General features: G+C 42.3%; 1 protein-coding gene across 7 annotated transcripts in view; it reads left to right on the forward strand.

Annotated features, from left to right (window-relative positions):
- The first annotated feature begins 757 nt into the window (after positions 1 to 757).
- The window catches only part of MRAP2 (melanocortin 2 receptor accessory protein 2), a 27,943-nt gene continuing 13,191 nt past the window's right edge, over positions 758 to 15,509 (forward strand). For 2 of the 7 annotated variants that reach the window (XM_085299213.1, XM_085299212.1), the window contains exons 1-2: positions 11,446 to 11,532; positions 13,471 to 13,655. In XM_085299213.1, the coding sequence (XP_085155339.1) occupies positions 11,531 to 11,532; positions 13,471 to 13,655 (187 nt within the window). In that variant the 5' untranslated portion in view covers positions 11,446 to 11,530. Of the gene's footprint in view, positions 1,143 to 6,067; positions 6,275 to 6,810; positions 6,982 to 10,355; positions 10,495 to 11,040; positions 11,112 to 11,382; positions 11,533 to 13,470; positions 13,656 to 15,509 lie in introns of those variants that run through there. The other 5 variants (XM_085299208.1, XM_085299209.1, XM_085299210.1 and 2 more) reach the window with 5 other exon arrangements.

Raw genomic sequence — 15,509 nt, forward strand, 5'->3', positions numbered from 1 at the left:
GAGAAGCTTAGCCTGGAGCAGGTAGGGGCAATCTCATCAATAATCAGTGTAACTATCTAATGGGAGAGTAAAGAAAGCAGAACCAAATTCTTCTCCATAGTGCCTAGGACAAGAGGTGATGGTCGTAAACTGAAATATAGGAAACATAAGAAAACACTTTATTAAGGTGAGCATAGATGAACAGTGGAGCAGGTTGTGGAATCTCCATCTTTGGAGATGTTTAACACCTCGACCTGTTTTGGGGATCCTGATCCTGCTGCAGGTCTCGGCTGGRGATCCTGCTCGGTCCCCTCTACCTTCCCGGGGTCCCACTGCTTTCATCTACTCTCACCCGTCCCTCGGTTTCGGCCAGCCGCAGTTCGCGGCCACGCAGGGCGGGCCGGGCAGCTCGAGGCACGTCTGGGCGCCTCTGCCAGCCGGGCGGCGCCCCGCAGCCCCCGGCTCCGCTCGCGCGCGGCTGAGGCAAACGGCTCGCGGGGCAACCGTGAAGCGCCCCAGCGGGGCTCCCTCCTCCCCTCGACGCCAGGACGCCGCGGCTCGCCGCGGGCTCGAGGCACAGGGCGGAGCCCTCTCACCGCGAGCCGAGCCGGCCCGCCCGCTCCCCACTCGCAACTAGGGGCGGCGGCGGCGCAGGGACACGCGGGGCCGCTCCCGCCCGCGGCGCCCATTGGCCTGGCGGCGTCACGTGCCCGAGCCGTGCCCCTCCCGGGGCGGGCTGCCGCGCGCCGCCGCTGCTGATTCGTTGGCTGTGGCCGCCCCGGCGGGCAGGGCGCGGCGCGGCGGTTACTGCTCCTGCTCCTGCTCCTGCTCGGCGGCGCCCGGGAGGGCGGCAGCTGCCTCCGCGGAGCCGGGGCCGCCGCTGCTGCCTGGGGCGCGGCGCCGCGCGGCCGGCGGGTGTTTTGAAACCGAGACCCGGGGATTTTTTCGCGAGCCTGAAGCTACGATTCGCTTCTGTATTTTTTTTTTAATTAATTWATTTATTTGCGTATCTAAAGGCTTTAGATTGCGGAGTTTGTTCGTGTGTTTTGGGCGTCGTTACCTAGGAAAAGTACGTCGTGCTTCTCAATTTGTAACTGAGTGATTCCCTCTGGTGTTGCTAAATCCACGTGTCYGAAAGCAAAATAAGCAGCTCTGGAAAACAGGTAATTTGCGAAGCACGTGTTAAAATTGTTTTTACTCCCCCCTTTCCCACCATCGTATTTTTTTTCGGTGGTGATTGCCGAACATCTGAATGACTGCTAAATAGAGAAACTAAAATGCTTGTGAAAAATGCGGAGTAACTGCCTTTTGCAGAGGAAATCTCTCTTTCCGCCCCCCAGCTGAGGGGGAGAAGGGCATTCCCCCCTGCAGCCCTACCTCAGCCCGCCTCTCCTCGGTCTTGCGGGTTTCTCGTTTCCCGCTGCGCTCTGCTGCAGTCCTCGGTTGACTCCTGTACTTCTTCATTTTTCTCCCTCCGCCTTGGCAATCTCCTCCGCGCTCGGGGTGCTGGTGAGCAGCSTCAGTTGGGAGCGGCTGGTGCGGCGGAGCTGGTCCTTGCCCTGAGCTGCCTGCCCATCTTCCTGCTGGAGAGGCCCACCTCGGTGACCAGGCCGGCGAAGCTTTTCTCCGGGTGGTGGCCGTGCCCTCCCCTGTGCCTTTCCCATCCCGACCCCTCCGTTTGGCCGGTGTTTAGCTGCGGGCACAGGCCCACCTTGAGTCTTCCACTTTGGTTGTGTACGGACCAGTTAGAGGAATGGGATGGCGGTGGGAAAACTGCCTCAAGGTGCCTCAGCGAGGCTGGTCGGAGTTTGTGTGGTGCATTAAAGTGCTCTTCCTTCCAGCAGTGTTTCACAACATACTGCTCTGTTTTGGCTCACCATTCCCTCTGTTCCCATCCGTTACTCTCCTTAGAGAGAGGAAATGCAGGTTTGCATAACTGCTGTGGAAATAAATAGCTGTTTTTGTTTCTTCTCTGAAGTAATCAGATAATTGCCTCAAATGCTGCTTGTTTTTCATGTCTGTTTGTGATTTTCTATTCAGATTCCTAATCAGAGAATCAAGAATAAACTTTTACTATGGGAGTAAATGCTCGGAAAGATGCCAGGGGAATGGTAACTCTCTGTTAACAGTCTGGCTCTGTTTTTGCCTAAAGTTGTTGGAAGTTATAGGTATACTGATCACGAGAAAAAAAATGTACAAAAGAAATCAAGATTTTGTAAGAGAAATTCCCCTTCACAAAAACATTCTGTAAAGCCAGGAGTTGGGTAAAAGAGTTTATTAATCTACCTGTTCTTTTACCATTTACCTATGTAGACTTTGTGGTAAAAAATCTTTTGGGATGAAGCACAGATGATATGCTTGCAGCTTGTCCAATAATTTAAATCAGATTTCCAGTCTTTGAACTAGCAATGTGAGCTGTTGCCAGCAAAATTTTAGTACAAATAAGTAAAGGCTGTATTCTGCATACTTGCTCCAATGTGCCTTGGGCTGGGAGTAGTCTGAAAGTGTACTGCTGTTCTTGCTGTTTCCTCAGCCTCTTATTACTTATTTAAAGCCTGGCATAGTACAGAGACATGAGAAAATTCAAATGTGTGCTTGTGAGTGGTATACTGCAGTACAGTTTCCTCAAAATTTTTATTTGAGGTACTGCAATGAATTGTTTGCCTCTTTGGCAGCACTGGAGGGAAGAATTAGATCTACAGACAAGAAAACACAGATTAATTACACTGACCGTTCTGATTTGGAAAAATCCCAAACTAATTTGCCTTTTAATAAACAGCTTAATTTCGGTGGCTATTTGAAATCTTTACTGAGCTGATTAAGGCAAAATTTCTGCATCATATTGCACACTAACCGTAAAAGTTCAGAAAATGTTAGATGGTCCAGCTCAGAAATTTTTGAGAAAAGCAGTATTTTTTTTCCTTTTTTTCTTGAGTGTTGAGGAAGTGTAATACATAATCGACTTTCCAAATTGAAAAGTTCAAGTATTACTTAGCATCAGGACAGACTGTTGCCTTACAGGCCCTGTGTGGATGAGAGCTATAGATTTTTCCATCCTGAACACACTCAAACCATGGCTATGAAATATCCAAGTGCAAACAGAAATCCAAATAGATCATTTATGTGTACATGTGCTGTTTTTTTAATATATCAGTTAGTTACTCAGAAGTCAATAGAAGATAAACTAAGGAGCAGAACTGTTTTCTGTGGTCAGAATCTCACTGAGAAGTCAGGAGGGGTTACGAGTGATGTGCTATGGCTTATGTTTCAAACCAGATGGATATCGTGTGAAGATTATTCTTGTTTTGTGATGAGGGAAAAGCATATACTTGGTTTCAGTTCTGCCTTTCAGCCTCAGAGCTTTGGTGTTTTCTTTATTGATGCAAAGCCAAAACAGAGCTGTGAAATAAGGCTGGAACACAGTCGTCGCTTTTCTTGACTGTGTATGTCTACAAACAGCTGCAGTGCTTTTAAATGCAGGGAACAGTGAATTGTGGCAGGATGTGACACAGGTTTGGTAAGGGTGGCTTGTACAGTATCACCACCTCTGCTGCCAGACCTACAGCGTCTTCGGGCCCAGGTCACTAACACGAAGGGAACTACGATTGTTTCAGCTGTTAATCAGCCCTCAGTCTCCAGAAGCAATCACGCAAGCTCTTTAAGCCTTGGCCTTGTTGTAAATGRTCAATTTATACGTGGTTATTTGAAATACTCCCTGGGACCTGTGTTCTTGAATTCAGTTGTTCTGTTGGCTACTCTCAGCATCAAGTTTTCAGTGTTTCTGTATGGTATGCAGGCTAGTTGATTTGACTGAATCTGTATTCTAGTAGTCTTGTACATGTATTGGCAGAAATTCTCTTCACAGAGTGATTTTTTTTTTTCTGATAAGTTTTATAACTTAAAAAATGACGTAAATCTGTAATGTTTGTTTCATTCCTACTACAAGCTTCTTATGTGGTAACTTCTATCCAAGGTATTTTAAAATCAGCTCGTAGAACTAGCTCATCTTACAATGGAACCTTCCCAGTTCCATCAGTGACCAACCTCAGATGGGTTGGTCAGTAAGAGGATGGAGTGCAGGAAGCTTTTCTTTCTTCTTATTCAGAATAGGACATTGGATTGATAGATGTTAAGGCTAGCAAGGAATCCAAAACATCTCTGTTTCATTGCTGAGCTTTCTGTGGAAATCGATTTGATAAAAGAAACATTAAATTAAAGATGAACGAAGGCCACTTTACCAAGCCACTATGCCAATTTTCAATTTTGAAAATTCAGGGAAATATATYCGCTTTTGGGCTGCGCTCTTTCTGTCCTTTCACTTGAGGCTTTTCTATAGTCTACCACCCAGAGTCATATTCCTGTTCAGTGTGGGAGGCTGAAATTGGGCAGTGTTATAAACAACAGAGGGAAAGGCAAGCCTTTCTGTTTGAAAGTGTGGAATACGGTTATATAAGATGAACATGAATGAACTGCGGTGATGATGCTGCCACGCATGCACATGCGAGAGGGAGGTGACTTATAGTGGGAAGGGGAAGATCGGCTCAGCTGTACCCAGAGCAGCCTTCTGACTGCAGCCTTGCTGTGCCCGTCAGCACACAGGCCTCCAGAAGCAGTTTAGCAACAATAAAATGCTGTGATGTGTCTCGGAAATTATTGCTGAAAGGATAATCTTCCCTCCTTAAAAACTGCTCTGACATTAGAAGCTATTGCTCAGATGTAGTTTTATGTATTTGCTTTGTCTGCAGAAAACTACATTTTTCTGAGGAAGAAATTTAGTTTTGCTTTCTGTTATAATAACTGTCATGCTTGAACAACTTAAGTGTCCAGTGTTTCTAGACAATCTTGTAGAGGCATATTTAGGTGGAAGTGTAAATGCTTGCAGTATGTCAGAGCTTGCCATCCTGAATGTCAAAATGAAATGTTTTCTGAGCTCCGTTGAAACTCAACTTTATACAGTGGAGCCTAAGGATAGATTGATTATGTAATCCTGTCCTAGCTGCAGGAAATAAATGGAATTATTGCTAATATTTCTTAATTATCTGTAGATAATACTGTCTTAAGGCAGTATGTCTGGCTGTGATTAAGGTCTTTAATACTCGAGTTATACTAAGCTACTTACTTCAATGTGTTCTGGGAGCAAGTCCTGGCAACTTTATCCTAGCTGGGAAATGAACTTACCATGGAGGCTTTCCCTTTATTGTCAGTGCAAGATTGAAACTTCTGAGAGCATAAGAAATGCATTGGTCGTGTGAAGTCACAGGAGGTATAAATCAACGTTTTTCTCTACCAATACCGTGTCCGCTCAGATTGTGGCTTTTCAAATCCATATAGCTGTCCAGAGGAAGTGAACTCGTAGTACAATGTGATTTCATACTAGTTTCTGCGTAACTATCAGAGAGCCCCTGTGAGCTGAACTGCTAAACAGGTACTAGTGTTTACATATATCATCACTACCCCTTACTTGGCAAACAAGGTAGTTTTTTACTTCTGCTTTTTACTTTGGAGTAATTGTTTTTAAATGAAGTGCAAATGGTAGCTAGATTATTAGCCTGAAATTGTATGTGCATACCTCCCTTAACACAGCAGCAAAGCAGCACAAAACAGTAAGTGATGGCACATGGAAAAGCCATTTTCATGAGAATTTATACACGTAGCATATGAGTTATTTGTTGTTGGAGTCTAGTTTCTGTCAGACAGTTGCAGGGGTAATAGAATGTATGTTATGTGACATATAACATGGTAGTGTCAGGCATAGATACTATGGTGTGTATATTCATCACTTCTTGTCTGTAGTCACTGCTTATCCTAGCAACGAAAACAGCATTTTTCCTTACTATTATTACAAAGGTGATCTGTGATGAATCCAATATCATTCTTGCTGTTTTAGTGCACATGCAGATGATGCTGTTAGTGAGCTGTTAACATTTGTACTCTCTTCTCTCTCCAAGAAAAGTCTCAGATTTTGTACACTCAAGTTAGCATGCGTGATTGATTTTTAAATTTACAGTCAGTTTTCAATTATCTTGCTGTCTCTTGTGATAAATTTCACCTGATTTATATTGCTTTACTTTTTTCTCTTTTACTGCAGGAGGGAAGATTGTGTGTTCCCTTGAAAAGACCAAAAATTTGCTCTCAAATCCTACACATCTAGGATCTTTTGAATTAGCAAGGACCACCTGGCTGAGTATTTCCTGCAGATTCCTTTCTCATCAGTGTTTGGGAGTGGCACAGCTTGTTTGAAGCCCTAGCCATGTGGTACAGTTGTAGAAAGATGGGGACAGCATTACTTCAGGCAGTACAGATTGTGCTTGTTTTTCTCTTTGACTTCTTTCCTTCTAACCTCACTTTATAGTCCTTGGGATGGAGTAAAAAGGAATGCAGGGGTGGTGGTGGCTGGTTCCCTACCCCACCACCATGCAGAATGTTGTTGCTGGCATTGAGTACTCAGAGGAACAGCCTGATTTGCTAACTTCTCATTGCCAGCAGCTCCTGGCTTGTTTGTACTGCCTGGCCAATGGAGCTGATGCATCAGACTGCACTGCTAAGCTTTTTCAGGCTAGGACTTTTCACTCTTCGAAGTGTTACTCCTTGATGCCTGGCTTTGGGGACCTTCATGGTTTGCAGGGGGCCAGTAGTTTGTTTATTCTATGAAGTCTGTTAAGTGCTCAGCCTCATTAGYAATAAGCAGAATGGAAGTATGTGGAAAACAAATGTGCTTTTTCATTTTAAAATTTAACATGTAACTTGTGTCTACCATATTGGTAGTTTCTTTTGCTCCAGAAACAAACCATACATTGATCAGTCCACGTGGATTTGTTCTTGCGCATGCAGGTCAGGACTAGAGGTGGTCATCGCTGGTTACGTGCAAGGCTAGTTCCAGATGGACACAAAATGACACTTGCTTTTGTGGTCGCAGTGGCAGTTTGAACTGTGAAGTTGTGTGGCAGCTATGACATATGTCTGGTTTTGCTCTTAGTGACCCAGTGTCAGTCAGTTTGGAAGGTAAGTGGTAGTGAGCATTTTGCCAATGTTTTGATATTCAAAGTGGTGCAAGTAGTCCAACTGCAGGACTGTTTGATGCTCCGGTGCTGTAGCTCAGAGATGTGACTTTTGTGCAAATACAGCCAGGCAGAGTCAAACTAGCTTGCTCAGGTACTACTAGCGGGCAAGCTGTGACCTTACAAACTTTTACGCAGATTATAAACAAGTTATTGATGGACTTGGATGTGAACCCTACACTGTTGCACAAGGACTGTTGCCTGTAACTGGTAGTAACCAGCTAGCTTAGAGGTGGCTTTGCTGTCACCCCAGGAGTTGCGGTCSTGTCTTCACCGTGAGTGTCTGGGTRTCTGTTGACATCCTTTAGTCTGCAGAGAGACCAAGCCAGTGCTCCAGAAGGAGCCCATGAGCACCTGTCCCTTTTAGGTAATGGGAAGCTAACCTGCCTCAATCTCCTGGTTTGCAGCACTGAGTGCAGCCCTGCTTTGGGGTTTTTTGAATGATCAAAGTGAAGCTTTTCATTGCTCACTTACTTGCTCTTGAAGGAAATGAGCCAGAGTGAGGAAAAGCTGTCTGTGTCCATACACATCAAAGTCAGCAGAGGGTCTTTCATGTTTGCCTTAAACAATCCCCAGCCCCTCCAAGAATCACCTGACAAGGCCAATTAGAACAGCTTCCTGTCATGCCTTAGAGCTGTGGGATGAATCACTGCTGTCCAGTCACTGCGGAAAGAGCACTTGAGTGTGTCCCCTGGGGGAATTCCTTCCCAACAGCTCTTAGCTGACACTTGGAGTCCTTTCCTGACCTGCTGCAGTCTGGTGGATGCACAGGGACAGACWGCTGGCCAGCCAATGTGCCAGTTCACCCTGCTTTAGCTCTTCCTGAGGAGACGCAAGGTCTCTGCATTCACTACTTTCACTTTACTGCTTGTTGTTTCCCTCTATTAGGCTGGCTTTTAAAGTAATATAAAGGCTTGTTTTAATATGTTTCAGGTTGAGATTTTAGAGGCATTTTGGACACACAAAGCTTACAAGTGAGGTCAGAACTAGGATAGGATCATGCTTACGCTTAACTTTACTGGATCATTTAGAGACATATCTTAAATGTCACCCAAAGYCTGAGGCACAGGTTAGCCTGGGAGCTGGAGACCCAGGTTTCCTTCAGCACCTCTCCCTTGATAGTGGCTTATCTACAGCTGAACTGAATCTTGTATTTAGCTTGTATTTAGCCCTAATCTAAGGGTAAAATAGGACAGATTCTTGGTGTTYTAGAAGCAACTGTTTTCTTCCCCAGAGATCATAAATGAATACTAGTGWTAAGACTGAGAGAGGGATCTGCTTGTGGCCAAATTAATAACATCTACTCATATATGAGRTGGAAGAAGGAACATTTTTAGGGCTTTTCATATACATTCTGAACTTTTCCACCAAGAGATTYGTATTCAACTTCCTTACAATATTAAAAGGAAAGTGACAGCACTGGTGAAGCCATATAAGAATATTTAAATAGCCTTCTAGATGGATATTCTGTAAAAGAAAAAAGCAGCCCCGAAAGAGGAATGTGCTAATTAAATTTGATCAGAAACAAGTTATCAAGACAGCATTGAGGAGAAGGAGAAAGACATGCTAGGAACCCTGTACAGTACCATGAGGTCTCTGAGGGCTCAGTCACAAAAATGAAACAAAATCTCTTAAGAGACAAGTGACCGAGCTCCTGAGCTGGGAGAAAACTAGGACAGGAATATTACTTTTCTCTGTGCTATTTGTTCCTCCCAGGAGACAGCAGTTACCTTGGCAGATTAAAAACAAAAAAACTTCATCTAAAGCGTAATCAGAAATTCTCTTCTATTCCAGGAAAAAAAGGAAACAAAATTTTTCTGAGTCACTGAAAAAGCCAAGGAGGAACTTTACTGTTAACACAAGTGCTTAAAATTAGACTTACCTTTTACTATCATTTTCTTTAACAGTTGGAAGTAGAGAATTGCAAACATCCTCAGCCATAAGCTGAATTGTCCATTACAGCTCCAAATCTACTTTRTCTTCTCCCTTTTCATGCCTTGTGCTAGTTAGCCCAGCTGGGAGCTTTCTGAACAGCTGAAGGAGAAGGGGGTGTGATGTGAAACACCTTATCCTGTCTCCTTTTTAGGCTTCTCAAAGACCGAAGTAAAAAGGGGGCAGCTCTTTTTTTTTTTTTTTTAATACTGTTAGTGAGTTGCAAATCCTGAAAACTTGCTAGTCTGAGAAAGAGACTTGTGCAATTTTAAGGCATGTATCRCTTTTCAGCTTTTGGTGAGTATAAAGTTTACTCTTTCAGGTATACTTCAATATGGTAAAATAGTTGCAGAAGCACACAGCTGGTAAGAACTTTTACTTATGAATTTGAAAGACTGTTTGTATCCTCCAGGTGAATATGTTCCTTGCTTTCTGCCTGATTCCTGTTCTTTATGCCTTGCCTTCCTAGCACTTGAACAATGTACTTTACTTGCACAGCCTTATTAAATTTAATTATCCCTTAGCTAAAACTTCCGTCCTTCTTGTTTTGAGTGAAACTGTGAGTGAGACTGTTTAGGGCCCTTCTGTTCAAGAAGCTTTCTTTGACTTTGATTTTGCATGCTGAAAAGTTCTGTTGTCCCCAGAATAACTAATCGCGGTTTTGTGAGCTGCCTGAAGTCTTCAACCTGCTGGCTTTTAATTGAATGCAAAATTACCCAAAGCTTAACTTACTTTTAGAAAAGCATTGCACAGTTTCTTAGAGAATGTTGTTTTGTCAAGCGTTGCAAGTTAGATGTTCTGATTCCAGCTACTACAGCAGATGTGTATGTAGAGATTCTTTTGTTGTGCATGGAATTGTCTAATATTTTTTAAAATTACTCTGCAAAATTCAACTCCCTTGTGCGGTGCTGTGGTAGACAGAAATATCTATCAAGCTAATTTTAATGATGCTAGTGTTGCATTGCTCTTTTTGTATTCTTAATCTGTGAGGAAAATGACTTCTGTTTTATTTTCCTTCTGTAAAAGCATATTGAAACTTCTAATCACAGAAGAATTTAGTTTGGAAGGGACTTCAGGCAGTCATCCGGTCCAACCTCCTGCTCAAAGCAAGTCCAGTTAGATCAGGCTGCTCAGGGCCTTGTCCAGTTGAGTTTTGAGCATCTCTAAGAATGGAGATTTCGTAGCCTGCTCTAGTGCTTGACCCTACCCTTATGGTGAAAAAAATTTCATCATCTCAATGAAATTTCCTGTRTTATATAACCTGTGTCTGTTGCTTCTTGTCCTGTTACTGCATCCCTCTGAGAAGAGTCTGACTCTGTCTTCTCTACACCCAATGACTGTAGCTGTAATGTCAATAAGGTCTACCCAAAGCCTTCTCTCTTCCAGGGTGAAGAAACTCAGCTCCCTTGGCCTCTCATGTATCCTGTGTTTCAGTCCCCTGACCGTTTTGATGGGCCTCTGCTGATCTCGTTCCAACATGTATCTTTCTGATATTGGGGAATCCAAAAGTGGACACGTACTCCAGGTGCAGTCTTACTGGTGCTCAGTAGAGGGAAAGAAACACTTCTCTTGACCAGCTGGCTATGCTCTTGCTAACACAGCCCAGTATATGATTAGCCTTCTTTGTCACAAGGTCCTTTTCTGCAGAGCTGCTCCCCAGCCTGTGCTGTTGCTTGTAGTTATTCCCTTCCAGATGCAAGACTTTGCRTTTGCCTCCATGATCCTCATGAGGCTCCTGTCAGCCCATTTCTCCAGCTTGTCCAGGTCCCTCTGAAGAGTGGCCTGCCCTGCGGCCTGTTGACTGATCACCCCTGTCATCTGTGAACTTGCTATGAGTGCACTCCATCTCATTGTCCACATCTTTAAGAAAGGTGCTAAACAACATTAGCCCCAGTATTAGTTCCTGAAGGACACCACTAGCTGGACTTCGTATGACTGAACGTGAACCTTTGTGCCTGGTAGTCCAGCCAGTTTCCTACTTAGATTTTTATCCAAATATCCATCCTAAGCTGCTGGATTCTGAGGCTGGTAATCTTTGGTATTTACTGTGTTTGTTTGTTTGTTTTTCCAGATGTAAAAACTATATTCTGTCTGAGGACCCTGTTTTTGATACTTCATACATTGACAGGCATCTCTGTGAAGGTGAGCATAGATTCTCTGTTTCCATTGAAAAGAAACTTGGTGTTGGCTGGTGGCTGGCCAGCAAGGACTCACAAAGGAGGGGGAAAGGATGTGATGCCTTATCTGATGAGGCAGTGACACTATTTTTTAAAGGAACAAGTGAGAGAGCCTCTGGAAGAGTGAGTGGTTCTTCCTTAGAAAGATGAAGAGTGAATCCCATAAACAAGAAAGGAGTCCGTGCAAAATCAGAAGATGTGCTTGTATTTGCTATTAATGTGTTTTGTATCTGCAGGTATATATTTATTCTGGTTCAAGATGTCTGCCCCAAGACTGGTTTCTAACAGAACCTCCCAGCAGGCCTTGTCTAACTCGGATTACACTTGGGAGTATGAGTACTATGAGTATGGACCAGTGTCATTTGAAGGACTGAAGGCTCATAAATGTAAGTTCAGTAGAGACATCATTTTAGCTGAGCTTTCCCATCTTAAAGTTTCTGCTCTGTTCATTTTTCACTGTGATTATTCTACCGAAATCTCTCTTCTAATTTATTGAATTCATAACCATTAGAGTTGCTATTCTATTTTTTTTTTTTTAGAGTATTATAATTCCTTTTTATTCTGTGTCTCTTTGTTAACTGCTTTTCTTATGCATAAGAGCACACTGGAGCACTATGGGTTTCTTTTTTGCCCATGGTACAGATTTATCCATACTGAAGAATCTCAGGCTATTAGGAGCTGTTTATAACAGCAAGTGCAGCCCCTGCTGCTTCTGGTGACTGCTTTGTGTTATCCATGCTGCTTTGTCAAGAAGTTCTGATAAATGCTAAAAGAGCAATGGTGAACGGCGTTACTGTTTCTTGTTTTTTTTTCTTGATAGAAAATGTATTAAAAACTTTAAAAAGATTTAAAACACAAGCAGGAATTTCTCTTTCAAGAGGAACTTACCATTAGGTTGTGCTTCAGAGAAGACATGCTAAATTCAACATCCTGTTGATACTGGAGCTGTTAAGCTACGGTACAAATAAAAAATGGAGGAGAGGGACCAGAGATGAAAAATATGGTTAGGAATCAAATGAAATTTAGCTGGGGCAAATTAGTACAACTGCAGTGGTATTCATTTAAAAGTTTAGACAATGGCTTTGATCTTTAGGAAATTTCTTTCCTAAATTCATTCCTTTGAANAAAAAAAAAAAAAAAAAAAAAAATAGAGATGAAGTCAAAATTTATGACTGTTATTTGCAAGCACTTTGTCAAAGAGATATTGGCAAAACAGTTTGCTTCTCTGTTTCTAGACTGAATACGCTGGGAGAGAGTGCTAGCACGCTCTTTGAAGAAGTGGAGAGGGGCCCCGTCCAGTGATGGAGCCCTGATTTGGGGAGGGATAGGTACTTTCTGCCTCATTTGCAGTAAGGATTCAGACTGGGAAAAGGAGCACTTTCTGTGGCAATTGGTAGCCCCAAAAGGCTCATCTCCCTCAGCCCTATAAAGAGGCTGGGGCGTTTCAGGGAGTCGCTAGAGAGGGTTGGAAGAAACTTCTTAACACTTYTAAAAGACAAGAACTAGAACAGCAGTTGGTTTTTGCCTTGAATTATACCTTACCATTCCAGATTTTACAGAAGTCTGCTGATTACTGTCTGTATTTTTTGCGAACGTTACGTATTTGAAGAAAGTGGATTAGCTGTTACARTGTTCCTCATTTATATTCCATTCTTCCACTTAATCAGAGACCAAACCTGATTACAGAGGTTACTGATTACAAAGATTACGGTGTTRCATATGCTACTACTTTTTTGCTCATTGTGTCAAAGTGTGATAGGAGGAAAAAAAAATCCTAGTTACCTTTGGATCGCAGAAAGTCTAGTGGCAAAGCAAATCTTGGGTTGCCCTCAGAGTGCCTGTCATGCTGGGCATAGCAGCTCAGTTTCACCATCTGGTTGTGAGCAGGAAGGGTCTGGGTGGCCCTCATCAGAGAACGAGACAGAAGAAAAACTGCTTTCCAGGTGGAACTTGGTGCCCTTATGAGAGAGAAAGGTAAACAGCAGTATTGAATCAGTGACCTAGGAAATCCCTTTTAGTTGTTTTTTTTTCAGTTGATTTTTGCAAAATTTTTCAATTGCCAAACCTACAAAATTACTTCAGCATGTTTAGAGATGCTGTAGGGTTCTGGGCTAATTAAAGGCACATAGCAACATCCAGGCTTGTGTTAATCCTAGTTCAGATGTTGTAAGAAGAGTTTTCTTTGTTTGGGTTTTAACTGATAGATGACTCTATTCACTTCGGTGTTGCTGTGTCTGTTCTCACAGGGTAGAGATAAATCTAGTAAAGGTACGGTCTAGTTTTGTCCTGAGTATATGGTGATATTTCCRTGTTTCTTGCTGCAGGCTGAGTTGGGACTGTCGAGGATCGTGGAAGGAATGTGGTCGGACAGTTAACTTCACTGAGGCGATACCCCATGGGAAGGAAGGAGGAAAGGAGATTACGTTGGAATTGCTTTGTAACGGAGGCTTTCTGAATGCTGACAAGTCTCCATTTTTTGATTTGTTGTCTTTTTTTTTTCTTAAGTTGTGTAAGAAATCTTTAATCTCTGTCTTTACAGCTAGGTAGGCAAATTTTCAGCTTTTGTTAGCAAAAAGAACTTGAAATTTTGCAGAGACAGCAGACTGTGAGGTTGGGGCTTTGTAGACTTGGTTGAATTACTCTGTCCTCCTTGGCTGTGCTATTGTAATTGTTTTCTAGTAATGACATAATTCAAATTAGTGATGTGAACTGAAGCAAAAGCAGTGAGGAGGAGTCTGTTTCAGTGATATAGCTTCTAGCATAAAGTTAGAAAGGTGCTGTTGGCTGGACTGTGCGTTGTGCAGTGAACAGTAGTGACACAACATGAGGGAGCCCTGTTCTGAATCATGAGGTAAGATATATCTTGCAAGAGAAAGTTGGAGGCTGCTTYGGGATGAACACTGACTTAATTAACTATAGGCAAGTGAGATTCTTAGTAGTTTAACATATATACAGAGAAATTCAGAAGCTGAAAAAAAATATGCAAATTGATCTCTGAAGAAAAATTTTGACAAAACAATCCAATACACACAAATCCACATTAAAAAAAAAAAAAAAAAAAACAGGGAGTGAATCAGGGAGCCATAATGTCTCCTGTAACATATGAATGCAAAAAAAAAACCCACACAAAACAAAACAAAAAAAACCCTGTCTTTAAAGCCTTTTCTGAAGAAAACAGAAATTGGAAAATCCAGAAAGGCAGACATTTGACTGTTTTGTAAATTAAAACTTTAGAAAGTAAATAGACAAAGCCAGGAAATATCTATGACTGGCAGATACATGAACCATTTTTTTTTGTGGATTAGGAACAGAAGAAAGCCTGGTAACATTAGAGAAAGAAGAAGTAGGAATAATTAGGGGGAGTCAAAGTGTTGATAGGGTGTTACAGGTCTGTATTAGGAAGAAAAGGTGGCTGATGTTCTTGCATCTTGGGAAGGTGAAGAAATATTTCCCCACTCTATTTGTAACTTGGGACTGTATTGTAAATGTCTTACCTACTGTTTAGTTTGAATAAAAGTAGTCTTACGTATCTTTTATTTTGAACRCATGTTTAGGAATTGGTAGGTTTTGGATAATTTGCACCTAAATGGATGAGACCTAAGAGAGATCTCTGGCTTGCTGCTTTAGTTCTAAAGAAATCCTAGGAATATCATTGATGTAGCAGACAGTTGGAAGTGCATCAGCAGCCACAGTGGGGCAGAGGAGACTTAGCTTTAGGCCAAGTGAACGTGAGAGTCCTAAGTTAAGGGGGCAGAAAAAACCTGAACCTCAGCCCTGTGGCAGGCTTTTTATTCATGAATTACAGAAGCATATGCCAGCAGATGTGATTTTTATGAGAAGTAGTGGTTTATCAGACAGTCTTGATACTTCCTAATTGGTGAGTTAAATTTTGTTGAAAGATGTAACCTGATCAATATAATCTATGTGCATATTTTATGTTTTAAAACATCTTACTTGATCAGACTTTACCTTCTGATTAGCGAAGTTGCATATTAATGAAGTATGGTAGGCTGACTGACTGTATTTCTTCCAAGATAAAAGTTTGTAGGTAATGCAAAGTGGTAGGATGGTAAGAATAATGATCTGTTGTGTATTAATAAAGCTAAATACATGATACATCTTGAAATACTGAGTGCAGACTACGCTTACAGAATGAAGAATTGTATTTCTGGAAGACAGTGATTTTTGAAAAGAATTTAGGGCTCATAAGGCACATAATTTTAGGCATACACTCTTACCACTGTGCTTCAAGCCAAAAGGAGAGTTATGAACTTTGACTAAATAAGAGAGAGAGAGAATGAGTGTCAATGTTGGGTGATTTATTTATTTATTTTCCTCATCATGGAGACCTATACTTGAGCCC

This window comes from Rhea americana, unplaced genomic scaffold, assembly GCF_003343005.1.
Source record: "Rhea americana isolate MKP2758 unplaced genomic scaffold, rheAme1 scaffold_147, whole genome shotgun sequence".
NCBI classification, from domain to species: Eukaryota; Metazoa; Chordata; class Aves; order Rheiformes; family Rheidae; genus Rhea; species Rhea americana.